General features: G+C 39.9%; 1 protein-coding gene across 1 annotated transcript in view; it reads right to left on the reverse strand.

Moving 5' to 3' along the window:
* Nucleotides 1–16277, reverse strand: part of CRTAC1 (cartilage acidic protein 1) — an 822281-nt gene extending 806004 nt beyond the window's left edge. Inside the window, exon 1 of the mRNA XM_088482771.1 lies at nt 16196–16277. Coding sequence (XP_088338897.1) covers nt 16196–16222 — 27 coding nt within the window. The 5' untranslated portion in view covers nt 16223–16277. The remainder of the gene's footprint in view (nt 1–16195) is intronic.
* Between the last annotated feature and the right edge of the window lie 958 nt (nt 16278–17235).

Consider the following 17235-nt stretch of genomic DNA (forward strand, 5'->3'; position numbering starts at 1 on the left):
TAAAAAAATCTCAATCCCGGGATTCCAGGGACTGAGTTAATCAATGCCAGTCGCCCACAACACACAGTCTCCATACATAAGACATTATCTGCAACATAATTATTACTAGGACATGTTTATAGTCAATCAATTATCAATACTGAGTGAGTGAAAGCAATTAAACCTTAGCTTTAAAAATGCACATAAATATTGACACTGAATAGTTAAAAAGATAAATAGTGTAATTACTGGACAGCATTCCCTCTCCTCTCTGTTCTTCCCAATTCACCCACCAACTGTTCACCCCTCTGTATGTAGGCTCTTATGGCCAGAGCCCCCTCTGCTCCTGTGTTTCCCCTAGCACTATCCATGCCACCTGTGCTCCTTGTCTTCTGTTTCCGAGTTCATTATTTGAATCTGATACTATATACTCACCTTTACCTCCCTGCGACTTACAACCGCTTGCAATACAAGATACGAGTTGCTGTACCCTCAGTGGCGTAAGTTCATCCCAGATGCCCGGAGGCAAGTTATAATTTGGTGCCCCCCCCCCCCCCCGTCACAGCCGCTGACACTGTAATGTAGCAATTTGCATGCAGACAGGCTATAGATAAACGAAGACAGCAGCTGATGTTCTGACATGGAGCTCTCCACTAGTGTATGGTGGCTTCTCAGGTGGCGGGAAGGGGTGCCATGTATTGGGTGGCCGTGGCGGTACACTCCGGGTACATAGTTACAGCCCTTAGTTGGGTGAATATGTTGTGGACAATGGAGGAGGTGCCCCTTCAGAGCTGGAGCCTGGCGGCAGGCGCCTCCATTGTCTCCCATAGTTCTGCCCCTGCGTACCCTCACCCCTTGACCTCGTCCTAACTAATCTGTCAATTTGTTGCTGTGTGATGTACCAAAGGCATGTCTGTCTACACTGTAGTGTGCATATGATATGACAAGTTACACTGTTACAAAGGGGCATGATAGTCACAATTTGTGGGGTAATTACGCACCAACTCGCAATATTTTGGGCTTATATGCATCATATTTGTGGCGCCGGGACAAAGCTTCCAAAAAAAGCACTGTCCCAACGCAGGGTTAGAGGCAAAGAGCTAGCTCCCACTATCACTTTGCTTGAGGACCCGCCAACCATATTCTGAATGCCAGTAGGGCTGACGCAGAGGGATCTGGAGGATCCATCTCTAAAAAAAAACCGGAAAGGTAGTCCATTGGCTACTATGGGTCATACTTGCCTACTTTTGAAAAAGCATTTTGGGGAGATTGTGAAAGTAGCACCTATGGGTGTGGCGGTAAAGTGGGCGTGTACTGCTACATCTGAGGGGCGTGTCATATACCTGACTTACATCCACATGTAAATGAGCCCTAAAGTAATTAGTAAGATCTATTTGTTGATGAAAACACTGATATTTATCAGAAAATACATGTAGCCATAGGGATCATTGTGCCTTATACCCAATGCAGGGAAATGATACTAATGATCCCATTTGAATTTATATATCTCTGTTTTTTATATATTTAACAGCTACATAATGGGGGTAAGGTGCAATCAGGGAGATTGCTGGACTCTTCAGGGAGTCAGGGAGATTGCTGCTATTTCAGGGAGTCTCCCTGACAATCAGGGAGAGTTCGCAAGTATGCTATGGGCTACCGCCACATGACGATGGCGTCAGCTCCGGGATCCAGCCTCCAGAATGCAGCAGATGTATCTGAACTGCGAACCCTCTTCAAACATCCTGGGGGTGCTTACATTCTGTGGGTACACCCCCCCCAAAAAAGAAAAAAAACAGCAAAATGACTTTCATAAATATGCCCCCATATATTTATAATGTACAGTGCTGTGAACACTTTGTTACACCTATAAAACTAAAATAATAACATGTGTTCCACTCTCCCTCAGAACCCCCCTCTCTCTTACTGTTTGGTATAATTATCATTAAAGCGTATTAATTCCATTATCTATCACACTTTTTAAAATGGCAGATATTTTTTATGCGTGTTAAGAATGCGGTCAAGTTTGTGTGTGCGTGTGCACATCTATTAATATTATAGTCCCAAACTGATGACACTCCAGTATGTTCCTGTGTGGTGATTTACATAAACCACGGGAAATCATTACTCATTAACATGCCAATAAATGACTATTATCTGGCGATTTTTTTTTTTTCCTTTAAACAGCTTTGTTTAAAATCAGCATGCACAACTGTTCGCTAACGATATCTAGCTCCAACAATCTCGCCTAAATGAACAGGAATTTAGGCAAGGACAATAAAAGAAAAAGAAAAATCCAGGCTTCGGAGTAAAAAAATAAAAATAAAATCAGCATTACTTAATGAAATTAGAAGCCCAATCGCAAAAACAACTCAACAAGAACTGAGCCCAGGATGCCGCAGATGTCATGTTTGGTACCATCTGGGAAATTCAGGAGTCTCAAGGATGGGGAACATCGTAAGTGAACTTTGGAAACTATCATAATGTGCTGGAAATGTGGCAAAAACAGCAATCGCCCGCCTGACAGTGAGAGCAACTGGAACGAATACGTCTAGCCGTTCTAAACCAATCTCAGCTGGCAGATGTTCGGGACTCAGACCCAATGCCTATAATGACAGAGATAACGTAAAGCGCTCATAAGCCTACATCTGCATCCTGTGGGTGACTGTAGAGATAAAGATAGCAGCAGGCATCTCAAGAAAGTATAGTTAGAGGTTTTCCACCTTCAGGATTTTTTTACGGTTTACCCTCTAGCAACTTTTACTAAATGGCTTGCGTCTATGCTTTTCATGTGTTATACGTATCATCAGGCTGAGTGGTGTAACTGTGTTTCCATTGCCCTAGGATAGAAAGGGCACAGACCAGCTGCCCTCTTTGCATTACATATGGTTGTATCCAGACAACACTCTGTGTCGTATCGCAGGACAAGTATAAAAACTTACGCTCATGATGAAAGGACATGACTGCAAAGCACGGAGGGAAGATAGAAAGTCATGTGAAGGTGGAAAACGTATTTATATCACAGCTGAATAGACACAAAAGTATGTTTTGACTTTTGTTTTGTCGGTAAGGGGCATATTTATCAAATATATACTGTACATTAATAAATTGACATTTTCACATTGTGAATTTAGGCGAAAATAATTATATAAAATAAAAAATGTGGATTGTGATAATTAGGGCCATAAGACTTTCAGGGGCCTATTCATCAACACTAATGGCCCGGTAACCATGCGGAAACGCATATTTTACTTACCGGGCCAATCATCATCAGGGGTCCAATATTCAGCAAACTCTGAAAATGGAAAGTTTTTGGAGTTTGCTTCCGAGAACAAACACCATCTTCAGATGGCACTTATTCTCGGAGCCCTGCTCCTTCCTATGGGAAAGAGTTCCGGGGATGCGAAGAGGGTTCCAAGCGGATCCCTCCGCCGCCTCCTCACTACTACCTCGGCGGCTGTGCGCATGCGTGACCTCGGATCTCGCACGCGTAGCCGGGCCGACGGGGAGCAGGTAAGCAACTAACCGTGGGGGCAGCTGCTTCTCGGAGCAGATGTCCCTGCTCCGGAGCAATGACGAATTGCTCCGGTGTCAAGTTTCCCCCGATGTGAGTTGGATACTTAAGTAACCCTCGCAGCGAGATGATTACTTAATCATTATACGGCCATACGGCCTCCGATGATGAATAGGCCCATTGTACCTTATTCTAAATCACCGCCTGGTATTTATTTTATTTTTTTTCCATGTTCCTGAGACAAGAAAACCTATAATATAATGGTATGACATGAAAAAACTGGAGCAAAGTAATGAAATGTGTATTCCAATCATATCAGATATAGGGGTCTCTTTATAGAGCCTAAAATCGAGCGTTAATGGACGGTTTAGGCAAATATCGGTCTTGGCCCTAAGCTAATTTATCAAAGAATTGTTATCAAACTATGAAAAAATTACCTTTCCGGAGCTAGGTCCTGATAGCTAGCGCTTTCCTCAATGGCATCAGCCATTTGTGACTTTAGGGTTTTAAAAATATTTTCTACATTTGCACAGAATAAAACACAAGCTTTACAGAGACCTTGAGGGCCAGGAAGGGGATGCTGCAGAAACGTTTTATCACACTTGCTAGCTATGAGTGACTGCAGCTGTTATTATTGTTTTGCTATATGCAGGGCAGTAACTAAGGCTGTGTGAGAGATGCCGCCAGGGCGCAGAGCCTAGAATGGCACCGGAAGCCTGTAGAGCTGCAGCAGAACTGCCTGATGAATCCTTGGGACGCTTCGGGAGCTATGCTTCTCCTTGGTCCAGATGGCACCATTCCTTCATGTTGGCATCACATTTGCGAGAAGGTCGGGCTGGTCCAGAAGGCATTATTGCCCTACTATGGCACTGGCTGTATGTGTCTGTTCCAGGTACCCAGGACTGAACACGTAACAGTTGTAACCAGCCCTGGGCGCAGATTATAGTCAGGGGAAGATTAACAACGGGGCGGATGAAGCAAAGCTCCAGGCCTCCACATTAAAAAAGGCCCATCATCAGCATGATGATGATCTGCTGCCTAGCTGGTCACACAGTCATCCATAAGTTCTAAGTATTAAAAAGTGATTTCTAGCCATCTCCCTCTCTCTCTCCCTCTCTCTCTCTCTCTTTCTCTCTCTCTCCAGTTGATAACTGACAGCTCTCTACAAACTTATGACCTCTCTTATGCTGGCCATACACGCTACAATTATCGGGGCGATCCGCCTAATATCGGCGGATCACCCCGATAATTGTAGCGTGTGTGCGGGCGACCGAGGGTTAAATATTGCTCGGTCGGGCATGCAGGATTGTCCAGCATGCCCGTCCGATGCGATATTTACCCAGTAACTGTCGGCCGCATCGGGCAGTGTATACCCAGCGCGGCCGACAGACAGACATTTCCTGTGTTCCTTCCTACGGAAGGAACAGGGAAATGTCTCCTCCCCCGGGGGCGGAGCGCGGATGTCGGGCTATACACTGTGAGATTTCTCTCACAGTGTATGCCGGCAACATCTGCGGCTGGCAGCCGGCCAGATAAAATGTCTGTCGGTCTGACAGACATTTTATCTGGCTGTGTATGCCCAGCATAACAAAGCTGAGCGACATCACAAGGGCTGTTTATGATGTAACAAGTTACATGGTCAGTGTACTGAGGTGGAAAAATCACCTCCTGTATTTTGCCATTGATATCTATCTATCTATCTATCTATCTATCTATCTATCTATCTATTTATCTATCACATTAAAATAATCTTACGCTACACAGTCAGTTGGCATATTAACAAATACATATAATAACTAACAGTTCTATAGCAAGTCACATGATTAGCCGATTGAGATTATAAATCACATCCTACCTACATTTCACTAATGCTATCATCTATCATTATTTTCATATATTATATTTACTGTATGTAAAAAGAAAACATACCTTACATTCTGACATGCCATATCAGCAGATAAAGGGCCTGATTCACTGTGGATCACAATCCTGCGTACATACGCAGTTCAACTGCGATAGCAAGCCAAACCACTGCGATCGCAATGCAATCTCAGCACCACATAAGGACGCCCACTTTACTATACACACATCCGTCATGTTTAGCAGAATAGCAAATCCATCGGTACAATCGAGTACCATCGGCCCCTGTACGCACACTTGCACAGGCCCTGACCTTACTGAGGAATTTTACATAAAACAACCATAGAAACCTTACACTCCACTTTATGGATACAGTGGTTAAATCCAATATTTCTCTTTTTGCTCACCAATTCTGATCCTCCACAAACTCCCCCAAATATTTAGTCCTTATAGTGATATTCTCAAAATAAAAAATGGTCCGATATACATGAAACAAAAAGAAATGGAATAAAATAATAGTGTAGTATGTTTAAATATCCTGGATTTTACTGGGGACTGTGGATAAGATCCTGACCACTTAGGAAAATATACTTAAAAACTGTGTAGAAAAGTTCAAATGATGGGACCACCCTGTGATCTCTAAATGTGCAGAATGCTCACATTAGGGCTTACTTTATCAAGTATTTTGTAGGCATGTGAAGGTATCTTTTCATCATCCCGCGTGGAATATTCACAAGAGCCTTTTAATTCTTATAGCACCACGTGCACGGGCGGTTCAGAGGTGCGGCTGCAGCACAGTCCAAGATTCAAATAGGGGAGCTACACCAACTGCCAGTGAGTCCCGGCTGGCAATGTTTGTCAACATTTAATAGGACAGTTGGTGTGGCTCCCCTATTTGAATTTTGGACTGTACTACAGCGCCACCTCTAGAACCGCCACTGACCACGTGTATACATTACCCTCCAGACAAAAGCAGCTTACAGGTATGCCTACATCTGTCACACTGTGTATTTTCAAGTAGATTCTTTACTTTTTATAATATTCCAGAATCACTCTCATAAATCGTATTAAGATTTGTATTCATTATATAGAGGGTAAAACAAAATCAAATCCAATACTAAATATAATTTGAAGTATCCATAAACAAAAACAAGATTGCCACCCAAAGGGACCCCAAAAAGTTCTCACCCTTCTGGATGTGATCACTGGCATAAGAACCAAATGTCCATGGGAACACCATACCACCAACGCGTTTCGACTAGTAATGTCTTTATCAAGGCGATGCTGTCACTGCATCTAGGTTAGATTTATATGCCTGTACAAGTCCCACCCTCTCCTAGGGCTCCAAAGTGACAAAATGCTGTTTCATATTCATAAAATGCCTAAATCTTAAAATATTCTAAAACTGTAATCTTAGTACTCCATATTACTATAAAAACGCCACATACTGTATATAGGTGTAAAAACCTCAGAAATGATTGGTAATAAGTAAAAACAGGGAACTTCCAGTATTCAATAATATGCACGGTTGTCATGGTGACTGGGGTATGGTTCAATCATAATGTTTTATAACATCCATCACTAGGGCTCTAACTATTTAGCCTCTAGGGTGTATAACACCATGTGATCAGCTATCCTAATAGCGGTTGCTAGGGCTGTGAGGAATTGGCCTCTAGTGATCTTATATCCTACTTCCTTGCTCAGGAATGGCTAACAGCCATGCATGCTATGAGGCCTCAGGCTGCGTATGGAATCACAGTGGCTAATTTATGCACACCCATGCAACGGCGTTGAAACGCACACTGGCACGCCTGCGTTCGCCAGACCACCACCCCCATCACCACACACAAACGGCACTTCCTATCAATCACTCTGCGATGGGTCTGCATAGTCACTGCGATCACAGTCCCAATCGCAGTGGCCAGTTCGCACACACGCAGGGCGATGCATATGCATGTGCAGTACTTAACAATTGTCCAATTGCGTGCATATTAGCAACTGTGATCCAAGCTGAATCAGGCCCACAGTTCATAACTGACGTCTCTCTACAAAAAGTTGACTTTTCTGCCAAAGCTGAGTGACATCACAAGGGCTGTTTATGATGTAACAAGTCACATGATAAAGGAGGTGATAAATCACCTCATTTTACCATTGCTATCTATTTATTATCTATCTATCTATATATCTATCTATCTAGTAAAGCGCCTTTGAGTCCTGATGGAGAAAAGCATTAGATAAAATAATAATAATAATAATAATAATAATAATAATAATAATAATAATTTTATTTATCATTTAAGTTAAAATAAGCTTACATAACAAGGTCAGTAGACATATTAACAGATACAGTTGATAACTGACAGTTCTATAGCAAGATCAGCCTATTAAGGTTATAAATCACATCATACCTACATTTCACCATTGCTATCTATCTATCTATCTATCTATCTATCTATCTATCTATCTATCTATCTATCTATCTATCATTATTTTCATATATATGAAATGTAGGTTAAAATAAGCATACCTTACAATGCGACCTGTCAAACCAGCTCATACAGTTGATAACTGACAGCTCTCTACAAAATGGTGACCTTTCTACCAAAGCTGAGTGACATCACAAGAGCTGTTTATGATGTAACAAGTCACATGGTCAGTATACTGGGGTGGAAAATTACCTCCAGCATGCATTTTGCCATTGCTATCTATCTATAATCTATTAATATTTTTATATATAACAACTAGGTTAAAGTAAGAATACCTTATTTCCTTTTTTTATGTTTTATTTTACAGTTTTTCTTACTGCACTACTTTTTATTTGTATATTGTTTTGTATAACTATTGGTCAATGAATGGTACACCTTTTACTGTACCTGAACTTATGAAGTTTTTTATGACCAAACATGTAATACCAGTAGAACGAAAGAAACCTCTATGGGAGTTCAGTCCCACGTCACACCGTGATTACTGGTACACTTAAAGCGTTTCTTTATTATTAAGAATGTTTAAAATACATTTATACATCTACAGCTATTAATGAATTTATGCTTGGTGACATGAACCATCCACCGACAACATTGTATCTTGGATCAGAGTTCAATATTATTTAAAGTTACCATTATATATGTCTGAAAAGTGTTATAACATTGTGAGTTTTGGTACGCACCATACGATTTATTTACCAAAAAGATACCGTTATATGCTTCTACTGCTGTTTTCATTGTGAGTTTGGGTACAGCCAAGTTCCATACGATAACAATATTAATACCCGACTTTTGATGTTATTCAGTAGAATCAGGCTATTAATTCAAATAATTCATTTTTTCACTGTACCTTCACGCCCATATATCTGACGACGGAAGAAATACAACAGACTCAGATACAAGAAAGGACATCGTTTTAACAATCAGGAACGTATTTTTCTTTCCTTATTATTATTTGTTATGGTATTAATTTTCCTCTTATCTGGGGGATTTGAACCCACATTTTATTTAATGACACCATCCCATTTTAGCACTGGTAAGGAGCGCTGAACGTTCGCACATACTAGTAAGAGGGTTAAAGTTAAGCACCAGGAGGGGTTAGGGATAGGCATTAGGAGGAGGGTTAAAGTTAAGCACCAGGGGGAGGGTTAGGCACAAGGGGGTGGGTTAAGGTGAGGATTAGGGTAAAATAACAAAAAACATGGGTCGACTTGTTCTGAGTCAACCATTTGTGTGTCGACTTTTCGACAATGTTGACCATTTGGCCCTGTTGACCACTTAAGAGTCGATCATTTGACCCTGTCAACTATTTGACTCTGTTGACCTATTGCCTGCGACCTTCTGGTGTTGACCTATTGACTATCTATACACTGTTAATTTTTCAATCCACATCCACCCCCCCCCCCCAATATGAATTGTCAACTCTATATATTAATTTAATATTATTAAATCATTGGAACAGATTGGCAAGACATCATCATCATCATCATCAATTATTTAGAAGGTGCCACAAAGCTCTGCAGCGACGAGCAGTCAGCGCCTAAGATCATGCTTAGAAACACAACAAGGTCACACAAGGTTGGCAGAGAAGGTGCAGGCATGAGACAGAGGGCATTGAGGGCACTGGTCACGACAGCTTGCCATCAGACCAAGCAAGTGCAAACAGTACAAATATAGAACCATTTCCAGGTTTAGGATATCATCTGATTTGTTTTTGTTTCTGTATTGACACTTTTTCACACTGGAGCTCTGGAAGTTTCAAAGTCCAGAATCTTTATAAAAAGTGTTGAGCTCCGAATGATTAAAATGAACACAATTCTAGTCACCAGTGTCCTCTCAGCTGCGCTGGCAATTAACGCCTAGAGATTGCTTTCATACTTCTAGCTCCTGTTGGCCAAAGAGATGTATCAGTTTCAGCACTGGCAAAGATGATCTTCTCTTGGACGATAGGGATCCTGAGCACATGACCCCTGTGGGTCCACTAGTTGGGGGGGCTGCAATCAAGGGAAAACATAAAAATATTAAGCAGAGATCCCGTATCGGTGACTCTGGGCAATATTAGTTTCACTGCCCTCGAAGATTGTAAACCGTCCATGTTAGGATCAGGGATTAACCAATAGGTGGCTGTAACAGTCATTAGTAATTATTGCATAATTCGGTGATACCTAATTATTATTACATTTTATTTATAAGCCACCACAAGGGTTCTGTACATTGTACAAGGGATAAAACTGACAACATACTTACAGACGGCATATAGATTGACAGAAGGACTGATTCAGCACAGGACGGAACTGCAAAGCCCCCCCCCCCCCCATTTCCAGAAAAGCAGTTGGCATTTATGATAGTGAATTGATACAATGAATATTGGTCTGATTGCTTCACTGTGCTGGGACAGCTTTAGGATAATACTATTTGCTTTAAAAAATATAGCATTGATGACTGTATGGAATTAGTAGCGCCAGTGTTCACAGTAGACTATCCAGTGCTGAAAGAAATATGATTATGCTGTTAGACAGTATTGTATTGTGTTATGTGATGTGTTGTTTTGTGTTGTGTGAAACTGAGAACTATTTACTAAGATATAAAAAGAATTAATGTGCTACAAGAAAATGGAAGGCGTATTTGCCGTCTTATTGGCTATGGGGGCTGCGAAGCTGTCAGATTTATCAAGCTCCTGAATGTAAAGAATTCCAGTATCCGGAATAGGGCACAGTACCCCGGCTGATCCCGGCAGGACAGAATTCCCAGTATCGTGTAATGAAATAACCCAGCTATATTTTTGCATGTGTGAGTGATCTTTCTCGTTCTTGTCATAATGATTCCCTGCTTTAAATTAAAGCCTTGTAAATTCAAATGAAAAATAATTCAGATGTTAAATACACTTGACAAAGCCAGTGAATTTAAATCATAACTACCCTAGATTCAAGGTGCTGTAATTCTTGCTTAAAATGCAGATTCTGTTCTTTTTTTTAATATATATATATATATATACGCAATTAGTGCAGACGAATTCCTATTAATCAAGGAACAGCTAAGCTGAAGATATCCGCTCCCATCTTTTTGAATTGTAAATTTAGGCGTTTATAAATATATATATGTGTATTTAATAGTATCTCATCAAGAAAAAGATCAAGAAGAAAGCAAGATACTTTTGAGGCAACAAATTGAAAGCTGAATTGGAAGGGAAAGTGTAGGGACGAAGAAAATGAGAGTATATTAGAAATAAATCAATTTCTTATTAACTGAAACCAAGAACCATATGTGGTAATGTAGAAAGTGGCATGTTGAGCATTACACAAAAACAAGCTCCTTACATCCTTCGTCTGCCATTGAACAAGGTCACAAAATATGTCCCCAATCTAGCATTGTTATCCCGAATCCGAAAATGATGGAGAGCTTGATGAAGGGAGGCAGATTTTGCACTATAATCAAAATAAATCTCTTACTGATAAGTTTCTGACTTAACTACCCGGATAATGATAAACCAATGGAGCTTCTAATGGAGCCAAACTATATTTTTAAGATTGCCCTTATATTGTGCACATTAATATTTCTCATATTTTGACAGCTAAAATATACTACTTTTTAAGCAATTAAACTATTTTCTTCTTTTGAATAGTAGAAATGACAACCAAAGGATAATAATATACTGTATGTAGCCTAATTTTACATGGCTGTTGATCTCTTTCTTGAGCAATTCACCTAAATATTTATTTACTTATTACCAGTTATTTATATAGCGCACACATATTCCGCAGCGCTTTACAGAGAATATTTGGCCATTCACATCAGTCCCTGCCCCAGTAGAGCTTACAATCTTTATTCCCTATCACATGCTCACACACATACACACTAGGGTTAATTTTGTGTTGGGAGCCAATTAACCTACCAGTATATTTTTGGAGTGTGGGAGGAAACCGGAGTACCCGGAGGAAACCCATGCAAGCACAGGGAGAATATACAAACTCCACACAGTTAGGGCCGTAGTGGGTATAGAACCCATGAGCTCAGTGCTGTGAGGCAGTAATGCTAACCATTACACCGTCTGTGCTGCCTAATAGTGCTGTATTTCATCCTCGTAGGTAAGCCATGTAACAACCTATGAAGAAAATATTATATCAGCACAAGTCGAAGTTTAAGTGTTGCAATAATAGAATGTTCCACGCCGAAATTGTACAGTGTAACAGATTCTGTAAGGACCACGGATAAATAGAAAGTAACAATATATCAAGTTTCAGAGTACGAAATCGTCTAAAAATTTATAGCAATAAGTATTTGTTAGTAGGGCAGAAGAGTGAATCATTTTATGACCCACTAAAGATTAATTTAAAAAAAAATGGTCTTGCTTTACTAAATCTACGTGGCTCTAGTTGGTACTAGATTATAGATTGATACATTCATTACAAGGAAGACTCAAACTACAGTTGCAGCTCTTCTTTCTACTCTTCATTTAAACTGATAATATTGGAAACACCAGTAGAGATATATGTGGTACTTTATGAAGTGACAGTATATAGCTCATCCATCATCTATTTACATAGTGTGATCCTAACTTATAGCAAAGTGCTTACCGTAGGTGATATTATGACCAATAAAAGTAAAGCTACCCTATAGTTATACCACAAGTACTGTATGTGGGCAATAATTCTGTGACATCGCCCCATAGAAGGTAAAATCCTGAGTCTAGGTGGCAAGGGTGGAGAGAGGAACAGGAAAGCATGGGTACTTCTAGGGTGTGGAAGACTTTGCATTGGTGGGTGGGGAGAAGTCAGGATCTCTCAGACTCTCACTTATATATTTCCTGGTATAGGTATAGAATGGGAGAGGTAATAAGGCTCCCAGACTATTTGGTAATTTTTTTAGCAAGATGTTCTGCACAATTCCAAATGTATTCCAAGTTATAAACAATCCAGACATGGCTCTGTACCTCCTGGCACAAAGGAATATCTATTTTATTACAGTTTTGTGAGACCTGGCACTGGGCAGCGCAAAAAAAGTACAGTATATCTGTCTATATATCTCATCTCTCTCTCTCTCTCTCTCTCTCTCTCTCTATATATATACACATATTTTGTCACCGGCACTCAAAAATACTCTGAGCTTTAGAAAATGTCCCGCTGGGGTGCTCACCCTGGGGTATGAACCCCTCCAATATTCATATACAAATATATATATATATTTATACACACATACACACATTCAGTACAATATCTATCTATATCTATCTATCTATCTCTGTCTGTCTATATATCTCATATCTATCTCTCTCTCTCTCTCTCTCTATATATGTATATACATACACACATTCAGTACAATATATCTATCTATCTATATCTGTCTGTCTGTCTGTCTATATATCTCATATCTCTCTCTCTCTCTATATATATATACACACACACACGATTATAGATGAATAGTGACATGGAAGTACAGTATTAATAATAATCTGAGCAGTGACTCAAAGACATTGTAGTCCATGTACTAAGCCTTGGAGAGAGATAAAGTGGACAGAGATAAAGTACCAACCAATCAACTCCTAACTATAATTTTTTCAAATACGGGAGTCTATTTACTAAGCCTTAGATGGAGATAAAGTGATCAGAGAAAAAGTCTCAACCAATCAGCTCCTAACTGCCATGTCACAGGCTGTGTTTGAATAATGACCGTCAGGAGCTGATTGGTTGGGACTTTATCTCCGATCACTTTATCTCCATCCAAGGCTTAGTAAATAGACCCCACAGCCTGTAAAGTGAGAGTTAGTAGGTGATTGTTTTGTACATTGTCTCCAGCCACTTTATCTTTCTCCAAAGCTTAGTACATAGACTCCATAGTTCGGGGACCTGCAATAATAAGAGTTCCTGACTTGCAGCTTTTGCTGTATTTCCCTCCCCAGCCACACTCATCTCTCTGTACAGAAAATGCCCTGTCTGTGTCACTATAGACTTACCTGGCTACCTTCTCCTGATGATGTGCTATTCATAATACTGAAGCCGGACTTGTTGGAACTCTATTTGCGGCCCAGCTATTGACGACGTAGAAATTCAATTTAATTAAACAACTGCTTAATGATTTGCAGACATTTTAAAAAGCGTTCGAGCGTAACAGTTCCCCAAGTCACGGTAGACTGCTAATATATTAGGCCTGCTTTACTGTACAAGCCACCCCCTACAAATATTTACTTTATGTAAAACAGAACCATTCAAATTTAACTCATCTGTGTAAAAAAAAAACATGTAGTGATGTCTGATAGACCCTGCAAGTTTCCAGGTGAGGAATCACTACTGCATGAGGCTGCATGGTACAATGAGTCAGGTATTAATATGGGAATAAAGTCTTGTATGAACCCAGTGTATCAGGAGAAGGCAAGCAGTGTATTCCTGTTACAGCTCACTACAATATAGGGAAATACTGGCATACACACATACACACACACACACATTTAAACTCTGTGTCTCGGGTGGCATGCATGCACCATCCTCCTTGGCACTGCAGTAACACAAACTAAAAGTACATTTTACTACTACAGAGATTCTGACTAAGCTTCAACCTTCATAAAGTCGGACGCCTGAGAAATCTCCTTCCGAAGACATCCATTACTCAGAGTAAATATTGGCAAAAGCCTGGTAGCAGTAGGCGGGAGCTGCCTCACAACTCACTGGTATAATGTGTCCGTGCGCTGATGTGAAACTAACCAGCAATAAGCACCTATAAGGCCTCACCAACCCCAGCAACTTGTGTACTGTGCCCATGTTTCCACTAAGCACCTCTGTGATTAAACGCACAATACTGGGAATGTTTTTTTTCATTTCTTTTCTGAAACAGAAATCCATAATAAGGCTCATGATCCTTCTGCATTGTGCATACAGCCCCTGTCACCTATAGAGTGCAGATAATAAATACAGTGTATTATGGGTTACAATATCAGTAGTATCTATGCAGCTTAATTGTGCATAGATCAATAAGTTTAAAAACATGTGTACATATATATATATATATAATATATATATATACACACACACACGCACACATGTATATACATATACACACATATGCATACATGTATGTATGTATATATATATACACACACACACACTCATGCACATACAGTATGTAAATATGCACACACACTTGTGTATATATATATATATATATATACATATACACACACAAGTGATATATATATATATACAAGTGTGTGTGCATATTTACATACTATATGTGCAAGAGTGTGTGTGTGTATATATATATATAGAGAGAGAGAGAGAGAGAGAGAGAGAGAGAGAGAGAGAGAGATGAACATATATATGTGAAGCTATCAAGTCCAGAAATAAATAATATATTAGAAATGTAACATTTAATGTGAACAACACAGAGCACATTTATTACAAGTATTCTAGTGTTAACCCCAACATTGCAGAAATAGCTTCCAGACTGTTTTCATTTCAAGCCTTTTGGGATCAGATGGCTACAGAGAGCAGGTATAAGAAGGATCAGAGAGAAGCACTGTGGTATTAGGCACACAGTAAAGTATGTAGTCTTATTAGAACTTTTAATAACATGACACAGAGTCCTGAGGTGACATGCAGGGGGTGGATGGCACTTAGCTGCAATGAATCTACCTGTAATTAGCAGCTCTGTGTGACGGTGCCAGGGAGGGCAATTATCTGACTATTAAATATTAACATTCTTTACACGAGGATAATGTGAAGACATCTCTCCTCCAAATGCAGCCACAAACCAGATCTACCCACTGTCAGATGCTGCACTGACCCAGGCAGGAGACTATGGGCACAGGTCTAAGGCACCAATTACACCAGTAGCCACTGAGTAGGATAACACAAAGGTCATACAAACACTGCTGGAACAGAGCTGTACGAAGTTGAAGATAGAAATTAAAAATGCAATTCTGCATTTCATCCCTAGTTCTTCCCATAAAGCAGACACCACGGGCTCTGTATAGCGCTTCTCATGTCCATATAGATTCTATATTATATTTATGACTTTATTATAGGATCTATATGGCTATTCATGGATGCAGTTAGCAAGTCATACAGCCATTAACGTCTTATCTTCGCATTAGTACAGCCGGGATGCCTACTACATCCCCAGTACTGTACACCTATCAATCACTTCATCAAATGCAGAAACTCGGTGCATAAAACAGGGACTGTACACAAACCCAATGCCAATAAGCAAATGCAACATAATATATAACATAATATATGCACCATACATGCAAAGTAAACCTAAGCTTTATAAATAAGTAAATAAATAAATAAATCACAATTGCTAATGGGATCTATTAACCCCCTTAGTCTCAGGGGATAATATATGAGCCCAGAGACACAATGGTACTTACAGGGATGCGGGGATGTGCCTGCGGCATCCTCAGCAACAATGTTTCCAGGAGTTGACAAGTTTCCTTCCCTTTATCTCTCCCGTTCTTTATACAACTCTGCCAGGGCTGCCAAGCTTATGTAAAGTCTTCTATAACCGACCGGCCAATCACAGAGGAGGATGCAAATGAGAGGAGTTATCTGGCCAATCGGAAGGCGGTGGGCGTGGCCTGTCCATGCACTGTGATTTACAGCTGGAGATTGCAGAGGATTCTATAAGGCAGCAGCAGAAAGCGGATCAATAAGAAGCATGAGATACATTGTAGCCTTATTTCCCCTATATCTTCTGTGACACATCCGGGGACTGCTGCTGCCTGTAACCTTCATGGACGTCTTGTGGCAAAGGGTGCAAGCCAGGCGCCTGCTCTCTACTGTACTGGAGGGGTGGGCTTCCAGCTACAGAGGGGACCAGAGGCAGGACAGGATTTCAGGACTGCTTTCTCATCATAGGGTTGCAGTGAAGCGTGACCCCCTCCTCCTTGGTGTTCTGCAAGGAGATAAGATCAGCAGATAGCTGGCTGGAGAGTGCAAAATCTTATTATATATATATATATGTGTGCGTGTATATATATATATGTGTGTGTGTGTGTGTATATATATATATATATATATATATATATGTGTATACATATATATGTGTGTGTATATATATATATATATATATATATATATATATATGTATGTGCGTGTATACATATATATATATATATATATATATATATACTGTATGTGTATGTGTATATATATATATATATACATTTATGTGTGTGCTTGTGTATATATATATATATATATATATATATATATATATTTATGTGTGTATATATATATGTACATCTACATTTATGTGTATACAGATATATATATATATATATATATATATATATATTTTAGCATGCTGGAAATATTGGAAGACATCATCAGCTGCTTTTGGAAGTTAAAGATACAATATACATAGACTGCGTTTATGTATCTATGTGATTTTATATACTGTCTGTGCTGT

The sequence above is a fragment of the Taudactylus pleione genome, unplaced genomic scaffold (assembly GCF_031769625.1).
Source record: "Taudactylus pleione unplaced genomic scaffold, aTauple2 ptg000292l, whole genome shotgun sequence".
NCBI classification, from domain to species: domain Eukaryota; kingdom Metazoa; phylum Chordata; class Amphibia; order Anura; family Myobatrachidae; genus Taudactylus; species Taudactylus pleione.